Source organism: Thunnus albacares, chromosome 19 (assembly GCF_914725855.1).
Source record: "Thunnus albacares chromosome 19, fThuAlb1.1, whole genome shotgun sequence".
NCBI classification, from domain to species: Eukaryota; Metazoa; Chordata; class Actinopteri; order Scombriformes; family Scombridae; genus Thunnus; species Thunnus albacares.
The window spans coordinates 2,815,130-2,839,325 of NC_058124.1; the positions used below are offsets into that span (position 1 = coordinate 2,815,130).

General features: G+C 38.3%; 1 protein-coding gene and 2 long non-coding RNA genes across 8 annotated transcripts; 1 reads left to right on the forward strand and 2 right to left on the reverse strand.

Moving 5' to 3' along the window:
* Positions 1–809: 809 nt before the first annotated feature.
* On the reverse strand, positions 810–7,797 carry LOC122969348. The gene is made up of 3 exons (XR_006398996.1): positions 7,717–7,797; positions 7,548–7,605; positions 810–2,922 (listed from the first exon to the last, which is right to left on the reverse strand). It is a non-coding gene; the product is annotated as an uncharacterized LOC122969348 (long non-coding RNA).
* LOC122969346 lies at positions 6,202–11,530 on the forward strand. 2 transcript variants are annotated; one of them, XR_006398995.1, is made up of 2 exons: positions 6,202–6,394; positions 11,348–11,530. It is a non-coding gene; the product is annotated as an uncharacterized LOC122969346 (long non-coding RNA). The 2 variants fall into 2 exon arrangements; XR_006398994.1 differs by lacking the exon at positions 6,202–6,394 and adding an exon at positions 7,534–7,857.
* Positions 8,145–23,678, reverse strand: anln (anillin, actin binding protein). Of its 5 annotated transcripts, none has more exons than XM_044334945.1 (25): positions 23,451–23,678; positions 20,772–20,922; positions 20,259–20,687; positions 19,334–19,668; positions 18,514–18,829; positions 17,962–18,167; positions 17,772–17,879; positions 17,541–17,652; positions 16,818–17,146; positions 16,562–16,710; positions 16,333–16,474; positions 16,084–16,219; positions 15,023–15,208; positions 14,547–14,673; positions 14,217–14,265; positions 13,494–13,547; positions 13,364–13,408; positions 13,094–13,126; positions 12,568–12,586; positions 12,032–12,144; positions 11,724–11,777; positions 11,345–11,431; positions 11,108–11,215; positions 9,730–9,902; positions 8,145–9,611 (listed from the first exon to the last, which is right to left on the reverse strand). In XM_044334945.1, exons 1-25 carry the CDS (start codon positions 23,466–23,468, stop codon positions 9,497–9,499), a joined length of 3,594 nt encoding a protein of 1,197 aa, XP_044190880.1. In that variant the 5' UTR covers positions 23,469–23,678; the 3' UTR covers positions 8,145–9,496. The 5 variants fall into 5 exon arrangements, with proteins under 5 accessions (XP_044190880.1, XP_044190879.1, XP_044190881.1 ...); XM_044334944.1 differs by having other exon boundaries at positions 16,818–17,149; XM_044334946.1 differs by lacking the exon at positions 13,364–13,408 and having other exon boundaries at positions 16,818–17,149.
* Positions 23,679–24,196: the final 518 nt, after the last annotated feature.

The window sequence follows — 24,196 nt, forward strand, 5'->3', positions numbered from 1 at the left end:
ATCCTGCTGTATGTGTTTTGAACTTATTTACCGTATCTATATTGATCGATCAGCTCCAGGTCTGTCTGTGAGCACTGCAGGCAGACAGGTAGGTTCACTCGCTACAGTGGGCGGAGAAATAAAGCCAATGAATTAATACGTTGATGTATCGTGTATCATATGCATCATCACCATGTATTTATAAATACAAACACTGTGGATTTCTTCCCGTGGAGCCGACATGCAAACTGTCTTGGTTCAGTAACTCCCTGCTGTCAGTCAGCCTGATGAAGGCAGTTTGTCCTCTCAGCTTCCCAGGGGCTGCAGCTGACAGGCGGCTACTTCTGTGGACATGAGACGCTGAACGCAGGTCGGAGATCATCATCATCATCACTGGAGTATGATGCCAACATCCTCCAGTGATGATGATCTTGTCCTTCTTCTCCTCACTCGATAAAAGAAGTGTGTAAAGGCCTTTAACGTTAAGTCTGTGTTTTGTCTTTTCTAGCTTGACACTGCGCCTTCACATGCAACATTGCATCACTAAAGGGAGCGGCTACATGGTATCTATTGACTGACTTGTCCGGATCATGGATGTGTAATAAGAGCTGGATAGGGCGCCGCCGCACCCTGGCCCACCCTGCGGCCCAAAAAGGATATTTACATTTACATTTACATTTTCATTTAACAAAGATTTTCCCCATAGACCACCATTGTAAAAGAGACGCATGTAAAACTGTTGACAGGACACCTCGCACTATGAACAACGTCAATTATGACTCTTTCTATTATGAACTTTTGATCCATGGAGGTTTTATATTTGTAAAACTTTCCTCGAGCCGAGAAAAGCGATTTAAAAATCCGTGACGTCATCACAATGTAAAGTCTATGGGCCGAGCGGGAACTCGCAGGCGGGACCAGCGGGGGAAATACTGCGCGCATTCAGTGGGCCGCACAACGCGGAAGCAAACCCAGAAGCTAGAAACTTTTTTGGCATATGCGCCAGACGAACATTTCCTACAGGACTGAATGGGTGCTATTTTTAGTCCGGTATCCAGCTCTTATAATATATCCATGGTCCAGATGAAAAGGCAGTTCATTATGTTGTATCCTACTGGTCTAGATTTGTCGATAACCTGAATTGGAAAAATGTCTGGAATCTTCCATGTAAATATCTTCTTACTAATAAGATGAGGGAAGTTTCTTTCAAAATCATATATAGATATTATTCTGTTAATCATTATCTTCTTAAGTTCAGAAAATATATCTGTGTTAACTGTTCATTTTGTGAAATGCATCCAGAAACAATGCAACACCTATTCTGGCAATGTCCCTACACTATCAATTTCTGGAAATGTAACCCAGTATATCGTTGATATTATTGACTCTGACTTTTCACTCTACTGGAAAAATATATTGTTCGGTTCCTTCAATAACACTTTAATTCGATTTCCCTGTTTGTGTGTGAACTTGAATGTCAACACATTTGAATGGATTAGTTTTATATGATCGAGTTTAATTGTATTTAATTAATAATGTGTAATTTACACAGAATGTTCTCTCTTGATGTTCCTGACTGACAATCAATAGTATGCTAATTTACATGTCATGTGTGGTATACACAATGCCTGGAGGGAAGAGAGAAAAAAAAATGGTCAGCAATGAGCGAGATCAAGTAAAGTATGATAAATAAAATATAATAGTCTGGTTTGGGTGTCACATTTTGGCAATTTAGCTTTAATGGTACTTACATCACCACTTTCTGGTGTTGAGTTTAGTTACCTATAAATAATTACAGTATATTTTAGGAAATTCCTTGTCTTCCTTCTGATGGCATTTACATTATGTACTTTACTTTCAGTTTTTCAGCTTTCCTCATTCATAGTAGCCATATAGATGTTAATCCCTGACAGTGCAATTATAGTTTATCTGACAAACCAACAAAAGAAAACTTATTTAATATGTTTTGAATGAATTCCTTTTTCTTGACCTCTTTCCTTCTATGTGCTGTACATTATGTATAAATGACATGTATGTCTTAACTAGATGTTTTTGTATTGCTGCATGGGAGTAAGTTGTAGTGAAGCATCTTTAGGTTAATTTTTTTTAAAACTTTTAATAAGCAAAAAATGAAATGCTGTCATGAATATGAGTTAGTTGGTAAATCCTTTATTTGAACAGGTAGTGCCATTGAGATCAATATCTTTTTTTCTTTTAAGAGAGACCTGTGTACCAGAAAAACATGTACAGAAAGTGCTCTTTAACGTACTACATTTGTAAGGAACATAGTATTTAAAACTTGTTTTGCCAAGCGCAGGTTGAACATGTAGCACAGCTAAAGTTAAAATGTCCTGTAATTATAATTACTGTATTTGTCTGTGATCAGAGAGCAAATGTAATGAGATAGTTTTCCAATAGAGTTTTATGCATAAATAAATTATTTATTTATTTTAATTTATTGTATAATTTATTGTATGATGTATCACTGGGTGACACACCCACACACATTATTTACGTAAATCATTAAAAAAATGTATTGTCATCAATTCATGGGCTATATAACATAAGTAAAATGTATGAAATGCCATGATGACAATAAAATAAAGTATATAAAAAAAAGAGTTTTATGCATAAAAATGTAAAGAGCAACGCCCTGTTGATTGTTTGAAGGGACAGTCACACCTTTTCTTATAAGATACAATGGTGAATAAGGAAATTATCACCTGTGATAAAATGAAGTGCACTGTGATAAACAGACTCAAGATGCTTTAAGTACACCAGTCTTGAATATAGCAAAAGGAAACGTGGGCCTTAAAAGTGAGTCTGTTATTTAGCTAGATTTGTAACATTTGATATTTTCAATTTGGGAGCCCTGAAGATTATATTAACTGCTGGTAGGAAAGTCTTCAGCATTTGAACACACTTCTGTTTGTTAAGTATGATCTGAAATAGATGAAAAGCAGACAATAGATTACTCATGGCTAGATTAAGAGATGAGTAGGTGGCATATAAAATGGTATCTGCATAAAAATGTACAGCACAACATAGAGAGGCAGGGATTCTATTATGTATTTATATAGTGAAAAGAAGAGGACCAAGAATAGCTCCTTGTGGGACACCTCTCTTAACGTTAACAGCATTTGTAACTACTAAAGAGAGGTAATCATAAAACCATTTATTGGGCTGCTCATCTAATCCCAAAAAGGATCCTTTTCTAGTTAAATATCATGATCAATAATGTCACAGGCTTTACATAAGTTTATGAAACATGGCGCATGGTGTTGATAATTGTCCAAGGCATGAAAATGTTATTAATTATAAGTAATGCAGTGGTTGTTATGTTTAGTTGAGCATAACAGTTTTGCCTGCTAGTTAATAGTTAGACAGACAGTGAACCTAAACAATGAGCCAAAAGACACTAAAACCCTAAAAGTAATCACATTACTGTAATGCATTACTAAAGATTAATAATGGCCAAAGTGTTGGACACACACACTTGTAGATAAGTGTTCCAAATACTTTATGGACTTCGTGATAGTCCTGTAAATGGTTAAACAATATTTATGACCAACCTAATAATCAATCCAAATTTGTTGCCAGCTGGATCATGTAGGTAGTCTAAATCTAGCACAATTCAACACAGTAGGCCAGCAATAAATCACATTTTTATTTCAGTTTTACTATTTATTATATTTACATGTCTTTTACTGAAATATGTATTCATATTCTTTTTATTGTTGAAGTACTCACATACATACTTAATATTTTTCCAACCCAATTAATAAATTACTAAAAATCTTTCAGTAGAATGCAATCCAACACAATGCCACCATTAGCTTAAGCCTCAAACACTACCACAGTGTCATTAATGCCTCTCGGTCACAACAAAACTTGATCATTTCAAATGTAATCTTATTTAGGATCTTATATAGAATTTTAAAATCTGGTGATATTGTATTTTTTTCTTTTCAACAACTCCCACCCAAACCAACAATGAATTGATCTACTTACAAGTATTGTGTGTGTATCCAAAGTCTAATAGCCTGATATATCTTATTCCTCTGTGCCATAGAGCTCTGTTGTCTATTAAAAACCCATCAATGAGACACACTGTTGCACTGGGTGACATGTTCCTTCATTAGTTAGATATAGACAGTGAGATATTGGATACAGATGAATCCAGGTTGCAGGCGGAAGTAGCCAAGTCACCATTACTGCGGTGGCACCTCACTTGTAAACTTGCATAGGCTATAACACTGTAATTTATGTAAATGGATCTCACTGTTTGGACATTAATGCTAAGAAATATCACTAGGTGATCCAGTAAAAGCAGTTCTATGTTGAAAATATAGTCATCATAGGCCATTAAAATGCAGGTTTTTATCTACTAAACTTAATTTTTCAGCTAAATTTAACAGCTACTCCTGTTTTTACAGAGGGTTCTTTATTGTGCTGTGAGCTGTGCTGTTACCAGCTGCTCTAAGAAGAAACTGAGACTCTGGAAAAACAGGAAGTATAGGAATAACCATTGTAATTTTCTGAATTTGCTGCTTGAATCGAGTTCACCTGTATAGCAGTAGTATATGTAAGCTCTGTTAATGGCCTTATTGATAATGTTTATGTTGGTTCAATGGTGGTTTATAACTGTACTGATTAAGTTTACTATGTTGAATATTGACTTCCTTGTCTTAAGAGTTTTATTGTCATTGTTACCAGAATCACACCCACATGTATAAAGTCCTGCACCACATGTATAAAGTAATGTAACAGTGACACAGCAAGATTGGAATTTGGTTGGTTAATAAATGACTAACGGTGAGATGATTAATGGGAGAGGAAAGAGGAAGTTCCAACACACAAGTCTATTTTCAGTTTTTGGACTTTTTCTCTAATCTTGGATTTTTGGTGAAATATTGGATCATTTGAACATTTATTGATATGAAACCATGTGAGAAGTTTAGAGGGAAAAATCACTATATATATAATATTTTGTGAAGCTGTTACCAACTCACAGACATCGGAAATGTGACCCCGACTACACACTGCTTTTTGTAAGACGTCAAAAGCCAAAAAGGTTGGAAACCACTGGTTTCATCTTTAACAATGTGATGTATTTTAAAAGCTTGTTATATTATCCATTGTGTCAAATCTTCATCTGAAAAGTAACTAAAGCTGTCAAATAAATGTAGTGGAGTGGAGTATTTCTCTCTGAAATGTAGTGGAGTGGAAGTATAAAGTAGCATCAAATGGAAATACTCAAGTAAAATACAAGTACCTCAAAATTTAACTTAAGTGCTTGAGTAAATGTAGTCAGTCCAATGCAGAATTATGTTTGTGCAGAGTTTGACACTACAAAGCTGTCTTCACATTCAGCTGCTGAAAGTGGAAAGTTTCTCTAGGTTTCCTGAAAATCTGAGTTTAATGCGTGTACTTATGAGCATGATTTGTGACACCACAACTAGTTTAGGGCCAGCTGGATTTTTCAATGAGAGAAAAGTAGATTTAATTTTAAGAATTTTTAACTTGTTAACTGAACAATCATATCAGACACACATTATTATTCCAAGCACAAGTATTTCAATATGTCTTAAAACATAAAAAAAAAAGCTTATGCTCCTGACTCCCTCCCTCTACTCCTTTTATATCTGTGTTTTTTCAAATAGATATAGCTAATGGTTCTAAAGCTAAAAGAAATAATAGGGGTGACATAGGAGATCCCTACTTGGTGGACTTTGATCATGTAAAAAAGGATGAAATCATTCCATTAGTCTTAACACTGTACAAGACATCGATCCATTTCTTGAATTCTGGACCAAAGCCAAATTTTCCAAGAACAATCAACAGATAACCAGTTGCAAATCTATCATTGCATGGTCTGTTAATGAAATAGCCCCAGTGTTTCCATTTATTAAGCTTTCAGTAAGTTGATTTGAAATCAGAAAGTAATCAGTTCTAGACTGAGTGCCATGGGGGGTGAGATGGGTGATGAGAAATAAAAGAATATTCTCTTTCGCTGGGATAAAGTAATCACCATATTAACCCCAGATCTCTCATTAACTAGAGATTGGCAAATGGAGTAGTGTTTTGTGTTTTGTTTTGTTTTTCCTGCATGTAATGTATTATTATTATTATTGTTATTATTATTGTTATTATTATTATTATTATTATTATTATCATAACCATTATTGATGTTTATAATGTATAAAAATTGGTATTTTAGTGTGCTTTAGTGCATTAGTGTGTTGACGCCATGTAGTGGTTTGGTGCTACTTTTTTGTTAATTTAGCACCTCCTGCTGGCCATGTGGCATATGGACAACAGACTGATGTAACTTCCTGTTGTGGTCATGTCATGAAGCCAGGTGTAGAATATAGGTGATCATCCTATTTTCCATGGCTGTTAAGACGCACTACATGTAAGTTTTTATGATATCAACATCAGACTGTGGTCCTGAGAATTACTTATTTGGCGATGTTTATCTTGCTGGATAACTGAGAAGAAGTTTCAGTGAGACCAGTACAACCCTAACTATAACTAATTTTCTCAAAGTATATTGTGTGTTCCGTTTTACATACTTCCTGAGGTTTTGTCAAAATCCAGTCAATGAGTCTGAGATATTGTACAATGATATTGTTGATACACAGACTCATGGACAGACAAATTTGCATCAGTGGAGTATCAGGGTCAATATTCCTGATGGTGATTCGTACTGTCCACATCATATTTTGTCTGCCACCAGTGAATCCCTGTTTTCCCTCAAATATGTTTTACCTGAATTGGCTTGATTACGGGGAATTTGCTATGTTGTTGAGCCACCACCATTATCTCAATTAGGGTTTTTTGACCATCCGACATACAGTATACTGTATATGTACTGTGAAATGTTGTTTGTTTTTCTTTTTTTACTTATATGGTGTCTATCTTATATTTAAGATGCAGCTTGGTCACAAATATGCCAACATGTAAACAGTGAACCTCACTAACTGTAACATATCAGTAATAGCCATTGAGTTTGCCCTACGGAATGAATCTGGCCCCTCAGATTCTCCATTATATTCTGAAGATAAATATGAGTGCAAGATGACAATTACAGCCTATAACTTATGCCAGTAAAATTGGTATACATTTAGGAAAATCCAAAACCATTTTACAATCATGAAAAATGAAGAGATATTCGTTATTGGTAGATATTTTTTTTTGTTTTTGAAGAAATTTTGTGGCATTCATCAATTTTCTCATACCAAGAATTTTCTCTTAGGTACGAACGGAATTTACGAGTCATGAACAGGTGACATTCATCAGGCCAATTCACAGTCAGTTTGACTGTGAACAAGTTTCTCCAATACTTGTTGGAGTAAACCTCACAGAAAAAAAGAGTTGTAGGATAAGAGTGCGAACAGTTTCTTGTATGAGGCCTATTGTGTGGTGAGTCTAGTGCCCTAGTACTAATTGGAGGACCTTTAATCAATGGTCTAATTCTTTGATTAATTTATCTATTCATCATTTTAATATTTTTAATAATTAATTTAATATTTGAAAAAGGTCTCAAGTTCATGATAATTACTTACAATTTTGTCTTGTTCCCTTTGCATTTTCCACTTTGTGCGCTCATTTCTTGGCATCGCACTGCAAAAGTGGCAACCCGTCAGATCTCACTGCAACTCTATGTATGTTTGTAGTTAGCTAACAGTATGCAGCAATATTCTGGTAAACTTTAAAACGTGTATTAATACTTACACTGTAGTGTTTAGCTGCTTATGCTTCTCACATAACATTAATTGTTAGCTAATGTTAGCTAGCAGGCTAGCTGTCAATGTTGCGTTGCGAAATCTTGCGGTACTGTTGATGTCCATCATGATGACAGAGACACTGGGAAATGTGAGTTTGTTTATTTGCTGCATCACATGTACTTTTAAATGAGGAAATCCGCAACTTTCTTTTAAGGGCACAGCAGCCACTTCCAAACAGGGCATGTCAAACTGGCCATGTGAGAAGTTAATTTTAGAAAGGGCATTACGGCAACACTCTGGGGCAACAACAGCATTGTTCAACAACTTCCCCATTGCAGCAGCTGCTGTTTTTTTTATTGTCTTATCTTTTTGGTTAATGTTCTGACAAAAAGATTTAATCTGGTACATGAACGACACTGAAATTAAGATATCTCATAGCTTTAAAACCATTATAGATTCCGTTTAATGTTACATTTCAATAAAATGACAAAAGGAAGCACTAAAGAACCATTAGTAACCTGGTCCATTTTGGTCAAAGCAGGCATTTATTGAAGTCTCATTGATCCACTAATACCTGACAAACTGAAAACTTTCATGTGTTAAAGTATCTGATGAAAGCACTTTTATATTTCCTGCTCACTCATTCTTTATGATGAAAATGGATGTAAAAGGATGAAAAAACAAAGTGTAGTTTTGTAAATTTGTGTTCATTATCAACATGCTGAAAATCTGTCATTCTGAAAATACATTTACCAAGACCCGCTGGCCCACTGTAAAGTCTGTTACATACTCTCCATAGTTAACACAATGGGTGTTCTTGGGCTCTTCCACAGTAAAATATATAATCTAAAAACCATGAGATACTCTGAAAAAGCAAATATGATGCTGGAGCAAAGTGGCTTCCTTTGTGAGAAGCTACTTTTCCCTCTTACATCAGGCACATCTGGTATGGCATAAAGCCTGACCAATATCTTATATTACAGTGTTGCTATAACAGTTTTTCCTCCGTAGTAGTGACAAGGGCAAGATGCCCTGCTTTGTACATATTTTGGTCAATATACAATTACCAAATTTTTATAAATCTCAAAAATGTATATCAGCCTCAAAAATCTGGTATCATTTGGGCTGTATTATGGATTATGTCGCAGTTAGCCAAAAGTTTAACACTGAAACAATGACTTAAACAATGAACAAACAAACAAACATTGCAAATACATGTCCAAAACTGCTGTATCAAAAATCTGTGCATGGCACTGACAAAAAGCCAGGCCAAAGTCCTGCCACAAGTAGTAAAAGCTAATATATAAAGTAAAAACTTACCAGAAGTATCAGTACGGTTCTGTGCCATCATGCATGATAAAATGTAGCGCATTCATTCAGTGATAAAACTGTGGTGCTCAAATTAGTATTCATCTATATTTTCAACACCATTTCTATATTGATTTCAGCTTTGAAACCAAATAATTTAAAGCCATGCATTCTGTGGCAAGCGCACTAAATATCGGCGTTAACATAAAAAAGGTGGCAACCCATGTGTCCTCATGTATAAAATATAGTGCCAGGATCCCAGTCCTGCACAAAATACTGAACTGAAATGTATCAAATGTATGGCTTTATTTACTTTCCTCAGATCTATAACTTATGTGTTTGATTATTTATCGTCCTGTGAAATATCCACAAGTTAACAATTTAACAATTCTCATACTGTATTGCACTTAATGATTGTATTTGTCACTGGTATTGAAAGTCCAAAAGAGAGAAAGGCTCCATGTGACAGAGTGCGGTGATTACAGTGGCCTGTAACAGGCGTCTGGTTGCCACATACGCAGATCCACCACAATCTGGTTGAGTTTCTTCATCCACAAATTCCTCTCGTCCTTAGTGTCAGCGCTCAGCCAGTTTCTGCACCGGAAAACAAATCAGTGACAATCAGCAAAGCAAGGACACTGTAAAGACACTTTTAAAGAAAAGCTTTTGATAGACATGTTAGGGTGTGTGTATGTTAATAGTGGGTACTTACTTGGTGACACACATGGTATTCTTGCACTGACTGACTAGTGTCTCTTTGTCGTCCTCTCTTTGTGGTCTGACTGTGATGAGCTCAAATGTGTTTGGTCTGGCGCAAAACTCTCTGTTGGCTGGTTCCACCTTCTTACTGGTGCAGTTAGCCAGGTTGATGCGACCAATTGGATTCTAAACAAAACAGAAGAAAAACAGAAGGTCAACACAGACTTGACAGAAACATCAAGTGTCAGTCTCTTTTAGGATTATTCAGACTTTATATGGTATTTATATTTGCTATGTAACACAATTATTTTGGTCTAATGCCCAAGCCTCTGTGCAGTGTGTGCAGATATCTTTGCCTTTCAGTTTTTTTTACACAACACTGAGAAATGTAACATCTCCTTTAGAGCTCCTGCAAGGTCTCTGACAGACAGCATACTGGTGCAAGAATTAGCTTCCTCTACTCTGGTCTGCCACAGTGCCGCAGTTACTGCAACACAACAGATCAGGACTCAGCTCTAAAACAGGCCAATGACGTGTTTGAGGTCAGTTAGAAAATGTCACAATAACAGTTTGTCCACAGAACACTGACGAGTTTATTTTTCACCTGGAAAATCTCCCACTCACTATATATCTTAGTCACAATTCTTTAATAATCAAATTTAAGGAATTCTCATAAAAAATGTTTATATTATATGGCTGTCATTAAATATTATATTTATCGATTGAAAATATAAATTGGTTTAATTTGTGGATTGTAAAAATTGTTGTTTTTTTTACTGAACATCGTAATTAGCAGTTAGCAGTGCTCGTCACAGGATTGTAAGCTCAGTGATTGGATGTTTCTTGCTGAAATGCACCTTGGGAGTCATAGTTAACTTCTATGTCCACAGGTTTATACCTATTTTCTAACACAGCTTTTAATCTTTTGTATGATTATTTAACCCAGAGTTTCATGTTCACCCAAACTGTAAAAGAGCTCCAAGTCTCATCTGAGAGGACTTTCAATGCATGCAGGAGAGGTCCTCCACAGTGCTTTAGATTTTGATAGGACATGCACTATTTCTTTGACTGTGTGAAGATCTTCAGTTTCCACATTATAAAGGATGAGTGTGTTAGATGTCAGTAAAGGTACTAAAACATCTTACAGAGTCTTACAGGCAAAAGACTGATATGCAGACTGTGTGTGGGGCAGATTCTCAGTGCAGGTGCACTAAAGTGTAACTGGGTGGATCCCATGAATAATATGGTAACTTTCACTATCAAAAGGTAAGATGTATAAATAATGTTGAATGTTAAGTTAATTAATATCTATTTATTAGAAAAGGCAGGAATAGCCAGCACATAGCTAAATAAAATAAAGAAAGTTTTGCAGTGGGACAAAGAAGGGTTACCTTTCTCTTCTCGTCATCTGGGTAAGTCCAGTAGGAGATGCAGTATCCTGATAACACACACCACCTCCTGTGCCAGGCTCCAAATCCACTAACATCCTCAAACATCGTCTGGGCAGAAAAAAAAAAAAAAAAAAAAGAGTCTTGTAAACATGTTTGTATTTGGAAACAGCATCAGCAAACCAAGACTGTTCTAATATCAGTTCATCAGTAGTGATGATTTGATCTGCTTTCACTCACCAGGAAGCCTCTCTCCTCCACCTTGGAGCCAACTTCACACTGCATCTTGAGGTAGATGTGGCCCTCCAGAGGACACAAGAATGGAACCTTGAACCCAAAGAACAGACACTTCGTGAAAAGCTGGGACAGTGTGTCATCAATTCGGAAATGTTAGTCACAAGTTAAAAATAAAAGACACAAAGGTTATGCAAGCTTCTCTTAAGATGGTTAAAAGCACCTGACAAGCATACAGTGATTAAAAGCAACTTACATTCCCTCCAGTGAGAACAGGTTAAACTGATAGTTAGTGTAACAATGCAGTTAAGAATGTTGTTATAGTGTGTTGACCCTTTCCCCCAATAGAACAGAACAAGGAGATAGACAATAGGGCGAGAGTAACCTTGTTATGAAACATGCCACTGAGTAGTTCTCTCTCACTTCCTTCATATTTGATCTAAAAGACAGATATATCGAGGCAGGTGAGTGAGTGCGCAGCCAGATCATACTGTCCTGTGAGTCTCTGTAAAGCCTTCACACACATACTGTATATGACTGATCTCAGAGAACTATCTGTTGGCATCACACATGTACAGTGGTATAGATTGCAGACAAAGTCCAGCCATATTTGAAATGCGGGACAAATGAAGCACAAAGAAGAAAACTCAAGAGTTCAAATGAGTGCAAATGAGAAAAAAGTGTCTTCAATACCTTCTCCAGAGGAAATTTGTTTTTCCCAATGGAAGAGAGAGTGAGCTTGTGAGATCCAACTAGGACAAAGTTGCTGGTGCGAACAGCGTTGGGGCCTCCTGGACTGGCCACAACTACATAGAGAGAATCAGATGATTATCATCATGGACTGCACTGATTTTACACATCAAGATTAGTTTACTTGCCATAAGGAGTACTACTCAGCCTGTGAAAACGGTTGTATAATGCTTCTGTGGCTCAGGAGGAGCTTTGTTAAATCTGAAAATAAACAACTACCGACATCAGCAGGTATCTTGCTTGAGCTGGGAAGCCCAAAGCTGGAGACTAGAGGTGTGAAGTTTGAAAGATGTGGCTGTTTACAAGGCAAGGAGGGTCTAACCAAAAATACAAGCTGTTTTCACATATGAACTCCAGACAATGTCTGGAGAATCTTAGGGCTGCATACAGCATGCTAGATGCTAGATGCAAGAGTCTTCTGTCACATTTAACTCAGTAGGGCAAACTTTGCTTTAGAAGGATGTTGTATGTTGACATACCTGGTGTCTGTGCACTTTTCTGAAAAACAAGAGATGAAAGTAACAAATTAAAAACACTAATTTCAGACAGATGAGAAATGAGTTAGGCAGAATTATTAGGGGGATGGTTATGTATCTTTTCTTTTTGCTGAAGGGAGAATAGCAAGATTTATCTTTATCTGTCAAAAAAAAAAAAATCATGACTAGTTACATGAGAATAGTTACAAAAACAGAATGCATCATTTACTATGTTTACCATCATTTTGTCAAATACTAATTTGCAATTTGGACTATGTAAAGAATATTGTCCATTAACATATTAAGTGTGAAATCACGGTTGGGTTGATGAAATGAGGGTGATTTTAAAGTCACAGGGAGGGTCATTCTTCTTTAAAAAGCAAAACATAAGCTTCAGCCTCCACCCCACTCAAATAATTATCACCCAGTCCCTAACATTCTGATATGGTTTTCCAGAGAAACTAAAAAAGAAAGAAAGAGACCGGGGTGGAGGCATAAAAAAGCAGTATAAAAACATTTAAATACTTACTGTAATGGCGAGGAATCTCTTTGGAGTGATAGCCTGAAAATAAAGCAAATAATGTATTTTTGCTTCAAAAGGAACGATGGAAGGAACAATTCAATCTGCATGAGGGAATTACTGTATGTTGTTCAGCAGTCAATATTCCACTTGATGAAATAAACACCCGAAGCTGTGTGGAGAAACAGTTCTGCAGTAGTGACATTCTATAAAGCCTTTCTACACTGTGTACACCCACCAACCGGTAAGTGAGGGATCTGACACAGAAACTGTTCATACCGCCATACACAACTCATGGGCCTCATGAACCTGCTTCCACATTATCTGGACACACACACACACACTTTTTAAGGGTCATGAACTGGCAATGTCTTTTACACTTGGTTAAAACAAAAAAGTGGGACTATACCTTTGACTTGTTGGGTTTCTTCTTCTTGTCAATGCAGACCTCACGCTTCTGCACCTGAGGGTGTCATTAGACCATGAATCAGTAATTAAAGATGGCAACACTACAAGGAAAATAAACTAAACGAGTTATCAAAGTAGAGTTTTACAAGCCAAAAATATAAAAGAGGATGAAGCATGCAGACATGACCTAAGATCCAATGAGGGGAGGGGGGGCACTTGGAGAAAAAAATGCTGTTTGACTATAGAAAATGGTTAGAGCCATTATAACAAATGTGTTGACCCTGAGGTCACCTGAGCAACAAAGCTTAGATTGTCAAAAAGGTATTTGATGTTTTAAGGATTGTGTTTTTAGGTTGACATCTTAAGCAAAGTGCATATTAACAGATTAATAGTCATTAGAGAAGAGGAAAAAAAATTGTGTAGTATTTGTTTTAGGATTTGCAAAAGCTAAATGTTGTGGCATCTCTATTGTAACTGAAAAAGCAGCATCAAATATCATGAAAATTAACAAATTATATTTTATAGGTCTGGGAAACCCAAATCTGTAGTCATACCCAGGAATCAGAGGAAATTATTGCTTGAGAGAATGTTATAACAGTACTCTATGTGTTAAAGATGTTAGAGACCTTTTGGGTTTTGTTTACATCATGCAAGACTCAATAGAACTGTGCATATGTCTTCAGAGGCATGTGTATTATTATTTCTGTATCTGTAAAACACTCACCAGGCAATAGATCTCAATATCAATGGCAAAGTCACTGGACACATCAGTTCTGAAAATGAAAAAGAACAGGGATACTTGTTGTCAATATTAAATAATCATCATCTGGATCATCATAACCTGTATTGAATGAAAAACTGATGTTTTTTGACAAGAATCAGAATTCACCTTCCTCACTGTAGAGTACGGACTAATGAAAACAACAATAACAGACAGATAACCAACATTACATTTATCCAAACAACAAATCTAAACTGCCTCATAACAAAAGGTGGACAACAATGAGAAGATGTGTGTGTGTGCGCATTTGTCTGAGCAGGAGTCCTGACTTACATTGTGAACTTGGTAGGGAAGGTGAGGGTGTCTCCACTGAGGCCGCGGTGTGTGCTTGCTAATGGAGTGGCCACAGTATTCTCTGCTCCAGCCCGGAGCATGATGAAGAAGGAATGTTTGGTTGACTCTGAAATAATCAGAATACAGAATAATATTGATAACCATCAGTTTAAGAATGTGAAAGATGAAGTTGACTAAATCCAGCTCCTTTAGAAGTTCAATGTCAGGACTAAGACTGAATCTAAATATAAGTGACAAAACCAACACTACAGCATGACTAAGAATTGAGTGAGTGAAAGGCTGTAGTTTGCATTAGTTTGAAGTTTTTACCATTAATATAAATAGCAGTAAGTACACAGAAGTGGTGTTGTCTCATAGAGAGCAATAGTGAGGACTAATGTGAAAAGAAAATGTTGAGAAACTGTGCAGTGTTACTTTAAATCACCAAGCTGCAGTTTAATGCGTTTTCAGCCTACCTGGCTTGTTGGCAGTGGAGCAAACAAAGTCTGCCTTGAGAGGCAGGCGTAGCTCCTGCAGGGTGATGGAGCCCTTGGAAGCAGAGGTGCTGGTGGGTTCTGGAGCTGTAGGGGCCTTTTTCTGGCCTGCTGGGCCCTCTCCTTTCAGACGGTCCAACTCAGCCTTCAGTGCCTCCCTCCTCTCCGCTGAGGAAGTAAAAAGGAAACAAAGTCAAGCAGAGATGAGGAGGAGTGGGCTACGGAGGTCTGGTAACCTCACTTCTTTCTGACTCCACACCTCAGATTTTTTCATTTTCAAATTTGTAGTTTTGAAATATAAAATTGATTTTAAGATTCTTTTAACTGGTTTTAAAGCTCTGAATGGTTTAGCATCAGCCTACATCTCTGATCTCCTTGGTCCATATTCTATATGCAGACCCCTCAGATCCTCTGATCAGTTACTTCTCTCTGTTCCACTTTCCCAGTCAAAATCAAGAGATGACCAAGCTTTTTCCCCCATCTCTGTCAGATCTTCCCCATCCATCACCATCACCTTTTTAATTCCAACTACAGACTCACCTTTATAGAATTGCTTTTAAAGGCCCCCTATTTTTTTATAGCATGATACAATTGTTAACTTTGTCTATTACAATATACTTATCTATTTATTTTGTTTTGTTTCAATTATTCAGCTGTATTTTTCAATTTTCTGTAAAGCACTTTGGTCAACTCCTGTTGTTTTTAAATGTGCTCTATAAATAAATTTGACTTGACTAGTCCTCAACCGACGCCGACTCAAGTGATGTCACTTGGAGCGATTTCTCAGATTTCACACACACATTTTTCCTTTATACAGTAATACTCCCCAACATCTGGAAACACACTGGAAAATCAGTGGAGTTCTTCTAAGTACAAGACCCCAAAATGAACCAGATTCATAGGTTTTGAAATTTTAATAAAGAAAAAGCAAATACGGCATTCACAAGGACAGCTAAATGTTCTGTAATAAAGCTAAGTAACTTCTAAAGGCATATGCAAATGTGCCTTGTGTAAGTATTGATCTATTGTCTGGATAAACTCACTTGCCACCAGCAGCAGTCTCTCTGCCTCAGCCTCCACCTGGGATCCTTTGCCGTGCTCTTCGTCTGTGCAGCAGTTGAGTGCCTGACTGGCCTGGTGAATAACTGTCTGCTGCAGGTTCATCTCATTCGCCAGGATCTACATAAACATACGACAGATTCACCGTTTATCACGGAGCGCAAGCTTCACTGCGCTGTTTACTGAAAACTCATACTGTAAGTATACATAAAATGAAAAATATTATTCCAAACCTTCATCTTCTGTTTGATGCTAAACAGACTGGAGCCTTGTGGTTCCTCTGCCCTGTGAGAAACATCCTCTTTTCTCACAATCACCTGTTTCACATCAGGTCTCTCAGTCTCCTTCACTCTGGTGGACCTGTATGCATCAATGCTGACACGCAAATATACATATTATGATGGATGTTTGCTATGGCACAGAAGACTGTAATGCATCTCAGTATTGAATGGGAGCTCTTACCTGTAAGGCAGTTTATGGTCCTCGCCTAAGGCCTCAACACTGTCAATGGAGGCAGTCCGTATCATGTTGGTTCTCTGGAACTTGCTAGGTTTGGAAACATTGTCTGGGGTGTTGCCCTTCACAATGAATGAGCTGGCTGGAGTTGAGGTCTGCACAAAGACATGACAAAAATCTTTTCGTAAGGATGTCAATTGTTACATATGGACTCATACAAAAGACTTGAAGTGAATTAGGCAAAGCTCATGTTGATACCAACCATCATTCTCCTCTCTGGACTCCTCACCACAGAAGCAACCGTCTCTGCCAGAGGAGTGAGGAGGGACATGGAGGAGATATTCAAGGCATCTTCCTCCTCATCCTCTTCTTCCTCCTCATCATCATCCTGATCTTCGCTCTGCTCCAGGACTCCATCAAACAGCTCGTTGATAATTGCAGAGTTGATGGACTGGTCAACATTCATCTCGATCTCCTTCACCACCTCCTCCTTTTCTTCTGGGGTTTCATCAGTTGTTTTCTCTCCTGTACGGGCGACCACTCTCAGAGGACTGGATGTGGAGGCTGGAGGCGACACCACCGACCTATGACCTGCTATTTGACATTAACTGTGTAAGAAACTCCACTCTCTTTTACCAGATTAAAGAAGTGCATCTAGCTGTAAAAATTATTTGTTAATTAAGACCTTCAGAGCAACACATAGTGAAAAATAGCCGTCACATGTCAGAGCTCTCAAGCTCAACCTCTCAAGTTAAAAAAAAACACGGCCGTTTTAGTGATTTGTAAAAGTTCTGCCAGCAAAATGAATTTGTCAGTCATGAACAAACAATGGCAATGGAAATTCCTAACTTGTTACATAACTCTTTTCCCAGTCAAGGGATATTTGAACTTAATAGATGAAAGAACAATTGCTAATACTAATAACTGACCACTGCAATGCCTGGACCAAATACACCAATCACCAGTCTGAGATATTATAGAATACCTGGAGGAGTGCACTTGGTGGGTGTATCTGTACTGTCAGTAGAGGGTGCTGTGGGTTCATCCAGTGTCTCACTTGGGGCAACATCACTCTGCACAGGCTTTTCCAGCTGTTCCTAAGAAGTACATTATTTGTTAAATACTACATAATATGTGCTATGAATGTGTAAATATTTTGTGAGATGTCAAACATAACTTTCTGTCAGATGAGCTTAAGTCAAACTTATCAGCCAACCTTGATGTCTGTGATTTTCTTGGTTTCTGCTGCTTCATCTTTGTTTTTCCACATGTTGTTGCCCTTTTGGAAACGACTACGAATCTGAGCCAGTTCAGACTCACGCTCCTGAAATGAGGGGGGATTTTTGTGAATCATTTTTATCATAACAATAAGAGAATATATTATAGTATCCGTAACATTAACCCACCAGCTTCTGTCTCTGGGTGAGATCAGCAGTGGTTGTTTTTGCAGCCTCGGCAGCTCTGAGCCTCTCCTGTACCAGTCTGGTGTTTGGTGTAACTGATGGAGTTACTGTGGTGGTCTTTGGCTGGGGGGTGCTGCCCCCTGCTGGAGAGCTCTGGTTTGTTCGCTCCTGGTACCTCTCTCCAAATCGCTCCAAGAAAGACTTTACACCTGGTGGGAATGAAGGGTAAAAGAATGCAAAACATTTTCTTTCATACATGTGGAGCAAACTAACTGCAACATCAAATGCTAATCAAATGCTAATCAAATCTGTCTGCAGTATTATTGCATGGTGAATATATTAAAAACCATGTCTTAGAGCTTCATCAATAACCTTCCAGAATTAATCAATTATTTTCAGCAGCGGGAGGGAACCCTTGTTTTCACAACTTTGAACTTGCCCAACCTAATGGGCAATGGATAGTTTTAATTAGTGTATAATCACCTGAAAATAAGAATCATTATGTTTTCGTTACCTTAGAATGAGCCCACAAAAATAACCTGCAACATGACTCACCAGGAGCTCCAACAGTGGCCTTTTCTTGTGGGACAGAGGGGCCGGTAATGGTGGGCTTGGCACGGAGTTCTGGCTTCTGAGGGCTGGAGGTGAGGTTGAGACCCCTGGAAATAGCCTGATTCTTCAGGGGGCTTGGAGGCACTGATGTTGAGCTGGAGGAGCAGGCCTTCTGTGGACTGGGTGGTTGGGCTATTTTCTGGACGGAGCTCTTCTGAGGACTTGTTACTGACTGAAGCGCTGGTCTGGCAGCAGGGGTGTCAGCCTTCTGAGGGCTTGGGTGAACCACATGTCTTGACTTAACTGGAGAACACAACGCCTGTTGAAAAGTCATACAATAGCCAAGTCACATCCAGTCTCTTCATTTATAAACCGTATTAAAAAACAATGCAAGTTGGGGCATCATGGTGGCCAGAAATTCAGACTAAAAACTACAATTATGTAAAAACAAAACCTAACGTTGTTGGTGTGTTTGAGTTGCTAAAGGCAAGACAACATATACATCCAGGACATCCAGTCTGACTGACATATCCAAGATATATCCAGACACCAAAACACTGCACAGAGGTTTATAATACAAGGAAGAATTCTGGGAAGTTATGGGGAAGCTATCACAGTAACAATTATTGTATTTTCTATTGCAATGATCATGAGGTACAAACAATAATAACTGCAACAGTTAAAGCTTCAATGACCATGTAGCAGAAGACTGCTAACACAATATCTGCTACAGTCATCAAAGTTTTAGAAATCTCATAAAACACCAACCAGACAGAAGTAATAGGCTCTGTCCAAGACTAATGCATTTCTAATGTAAGCCTACCTGATCAGAGCTGGGTGTGAACTTGCTGCTTGCAGCTGAGCTGGCCGCCACATTGTCTGCAGCGCTTGGTTTAGTGCTGGCAGCCACACTGGCATCTCTACAGGCAAACTTGGGAACAGAGGCAGTAGCAGGCTTCGCTTGTACATTCTGTTTAGGAATGTTAGCGTGGCTTAAGTCGTCTTCCCAGGTTCCGATGGTGGCAGCAAGGTTGGCCAGTCTGCCTTTCCTCCCTAGTGGAGTTCCTGAGGACACAGTGGGGTCAGCAGCTGGTGGGACATCAGCTTGTCTCTTCAACATGGACAGTGGAGTGCTGTCAGGAACTGCATCAGAGGTGCCTGAAAAGGTAGAAATATGTATCATTTAGGTTAATATGACTATATGACTATCAGACAATTGATAGAGTGGATACCACACCCTTGACAATTAGTATTTGCAAACTTTGGATGGCTTAAACACCAAGCGACCCTTTCAACAACATACAGTACAACTACAGAAAAAAGAGGTGCAGCATTTTTTTGACACATTGTGGCCTCTTCTTTCTGACACCTGACTCTTACTGGCTACCATAACAATGATGGTCTGACTGAAGAAAAATTTTCAATCTATTTTGATTCCAAAAAAATAAAAAATAAAAAAAATATATATATAATTGATCCAAATGTTGTAGAGCTGTGTTCCAAATAAGCTTTAAAAGGAAGATAGTGAGAAATGGTTCAAATATACACAAACCAGACCAACAGAACTTTCACAGCAACAGGAAACAATAACCACTTAGATTTGGTTGTTGTCTGCTGTTAGCTTCTGTCAGTCAGTTATAGCAGATTCTAACTCTGTGTGTTTTGTTAATTTGGTGTCAAGCTTCCCTTTTGTTTACACCTTGATCATGGATTGTGTCTTTAAATACTGATACACAAAGTATTCTTACCATCCCAACACTTTCTCTGCTCAGCTAGCCTCTGTAGACGAGACTTCATGCCAGCAGCAGATGGAGCTGAATCTTCCACTGAGTCCTCCTTGTTCCTCTGTGGGGCTGGACTGGCAGACACCATTTCCACTTCCCTGATATTCAGAGGAGCAGGAGAAGAGGTGACTGTCATCTTCTCTGGCTCTGGCTGTACAGTTTTCACTGGCTGAGACTGGACAACAGGCCGGGTGGCAGTCCTCTCCAGGGAAGAGGCAGACCGTACACTGGCAGGGCCAACCGGGGGTTTCTTGTTTGTGGGAGGATCTGGGATGATAGAGGACACAGGTCGTGTCGTCACTGGCTCCTGGTTCTCCTCGCTGACTGGAGGCTGGACATTTTCCCCTGAGCGACTGCGCTTGGAAGGAGAAGGCTTGGATGACGCCTGTGGAACTGGGACAAAGTGGAAGGAAAATATAAGCAAAGATAAACCAGCTGCTACTTAATGGTCAAACAGGACAAGAAATGTGCTCATACCTTTATCAACAACTGGCTCACTGATCACACTATTGGTGTCAGCCAGTGGCTCTCTGGGTCTTTTGACCATCTGTCTGTTTGCTGCATTTGGTCTCTCTGCCATTTTCTTCTGCAGGTTTTCTCTGCGAGCCCGGGTCCGCTCCAACAGTTTCTGGTTTGACAAAAGCAGTTATTCCAATGGCTGCTTTATACACATGTGCAGTGTTTTATTGTATTAGGTACAACTTACATCACAACGCCACCACATACTACAATCTCAAAAATTGTAAAAGATTTGACAGTCTAAACATTTTACATTAGTGATTTACAATAATAATATTATACACTTAGTTGCACAAAGGCAGAATGATATTATATTAAGATATTATTGTACTGTTATTGTTTTGCTGCTTTTATTGTGTTCACCTCCTGTACAGCAGAAATAGACCTTTGTAATGACCAAAAATGTGTTTTCTGCTAAAGACTGCTCCCACATCAAGTCAAATGTCCATAAAATTGCAAACATTTGCTCTTATGCATCCACATAAACCAAATAACTGAGTTACGGCTACAACTTGTAAGTAACTAATAAGTGTTCACAAATTTGAGGGGGTTTTTTAAGCCTTTAGTTTCTCTTGGGCTTGAGCTAAAGAATAAGGCTGGCATTATTCTATATTGTTGTCATCAAATCCCATGAAAAGACCCAAACCAATGAGTTAAATTTTGTTCATACTTCAATACAGACTTGAATGCATGCAGCCACACTTGTAGTGTGTACAGTCTGCACAGTCATGAATTTTGTGCTACGTGCAAATCTTGGTGGACGTGAGCAGATGACATGTGATTTACATCACATGGACCCATGCAGACGGCACAAACATGAATTAACATTGAGTCTGCCTCTCAATCCTTTCTGACTTCCCTACCCTGTCTGTGGCACTCAGCCCCAAGCGCATTTGTTCCTTCTGAAGACATAAATTCTTGATCACAGATCAAATATATAGTTTCATTTTTTTAAAAAGGCTCAATCATTTCCTCAATCAGCTGGCAACTGTATTTTAGCAAAAAATACTTAAACAGGAGGAAATGGGAAATGGTACATTTGTTGAGAATGATTTTCATCTGCAGATCAATCCAGATTTGGTGCTCTAGTGAGTATTTCTGGCAGCAGTATGGTGTGTGTGTGGGACTGAGTCAAACTAAACTACTGTGTTCATGGTAATCAGCTGAAATCAATCTTTAAAAAAAGCCAATGAGAAGAGGTTTGAGATCAAAATATTTCTGTCTAATGAGCCCTTTATGTTCCTCAACAAAGTCCCTTCTTGTCAAACTTCCCCTACAGTTTCGCAGTTGCTATGCATGGGAAACTTGCAAATCAGGCAACCCCCCTTTTACATCTTCTAACTGTACGTACAGTACCATTCGAAAGTTTGGACACACTTTCTCATTCAAGTAAATGGGAAGGTGTATCCAACTTTTGACTGGTAATGTACGTTTTGGCACTGCAGCATAGTTGTGAGTATATGCTGTGTCATGGAATCAGCGAATCAGACCTCTTCATAATTACACTGTCGTTGTTGTGAGACAATCAGTCTGTGCCTTTAAAAAAATAAAAAATAAAAAATATGCTGATTCTCCATCCTTAAAGTTAAGTGCTGTATATCTGAAAATACAAATATGTGGAACGAAGCACAGCAAATAACATTACGGCTGAGGACACACAAAACAGTCCCCCACCCTAGATAAAGAGGCTTCTGTTTGCTTGCTCTCTTTCCTTCCTCTTTTCTTTATTTGACATTCCCTTTCCTTAGCCTCAAACGCATCCTGTCACACAATCTGATTTACTGTACTGAAGATAACTGTGCAAGCCCCAACACATTCCTGCAGCTGCACTGCAGTGCCTGCACCACTCTTTCCAGACACTGTGGAAAACATGAAGTCACATTTAGCAGCATTCCTCAAGAATGAGCCCCTCCTGCTTGCGGTTGCTGGATTTGAAATTTCAAATCCAGGAACTAGAGTGACAAGAGTTGTGATCACACAGATATAAATCATTTGTAGTCTGTGGTTCCAACGTCAGTTGAGAGCGTTAACGAAAAAAGAGGAATTCAAAAAACGTGGGTCAAGTGTTGGACTATTTCCAATGCTGACAAATACCATTACCTTAAATGGAGACAAAGCTGTTTAATTTGAGGAACGGTACGTTACACTGATTGTGATGTGTTTTGGCTGCGTGAATGAACAATACGTGGACGAAATACGTGGGTATAGGAGTTATTATACAGTAACGTTATAGGCGACTGGCAAGTAAATAGCCTGGCTACATTACTTTTAGAAAACTGCTTAACGTTAACAACGAACGTTACTCAAACGTCTTCAAAACTTGCTGCCGTGTGACGTTTCACATACAAGCTACATATTAGTGTTATTTCGTATTTTGCCAGATTTATGGTTGCTGACAACTGACAAGACAAAGAAAAAACACGTGACATTGGCCTTATTTCATGTATTAACGTTACTATACATTTCTGTATTGTGAACTTAGCCTACGTTAAATTCCTATGTGAGTAAAAAGGTTTGTCTCAGGCCGTAACAAACATGTATCTAACATTAATAACAGTATAAACATGAGAAAGGTTACGTTAGTTAGCATTAGCAGGTAACGTTAACGTTACCGCAGCTAATGCTACTTCGACTCACCTCGGTAAATGGATCCATTCCGGATAGTTTATCCCTACTCGAACAATATTTCAACAACTGGGTATTTTAAAAGTCTAGTACACTACTGTGTGTACATAAACAGGACGCGGTGAGGTAGGCTGAGCGACTCTCAGCTTCTGTTGTCTCTTCTCGGCTTCTCCTCTCTCTTCACAAAACAACTTCTGTTCAAATTTGAATTTCAGCGCTGCGCCTACTGCGCAGACTCCACCACTTAAACGAAGCGCTCGGGAGCCAATCAGAACGAAGGATTCGGGTTTTACACATGCTCAGCCAATCACAGCCTGAGTGTATCGAAAAACGCTGTCAACAGCACAGCACCACCCAGACCAGACCATCTACTTCCTATGAATCAGTCATCTGTGTACTCAAATGCTGAAAACAAACGGTCAAAACGTACACATACTGGACCTAATATACATATTTATTACAGAATAATGAAAACAATGGGGATTTAAAATGGACAAGACCACAAAACCATTGTTCACTAACACTGAGCATTACTGGATTATATTTCAAAGAAAACCCCATTATTGAAAACTGCTATTTCTAGGGTTATGAAAATGTTAACCTCTCATTAACATTTGCTTTTTTTGCTTAATCACACATTTATAGATTGAACCATTTAAGACAAATATTCTCTTGGTTTGCTAAACCGGTAACTAGTTTGAGCTATCACTATAAATTTTAGTATGCCAAATATAGGCTAGGTGGAATGACATAATGAA

Excerpts from the sequence above, each read along its gene's own strand:
- anln (XM_044334944.1), bottom strand. Across the intron at positions 18,830-19,333 it reads TCACACCCAGCTCTGATCAG|GCGTTGTGTTCTCCAGTTAA; the intron begins GTAGGCTTACAT and ends ACTTTTCAACAG. Across the intron at positions 11,216-11,344 it reads TGGAGGAGAGAGGCTTCCTG|ACGATGTTTGAGGATGTTAG; the intron begins GTGAGTGAAAGC and ends TTTTCTGCCCAG.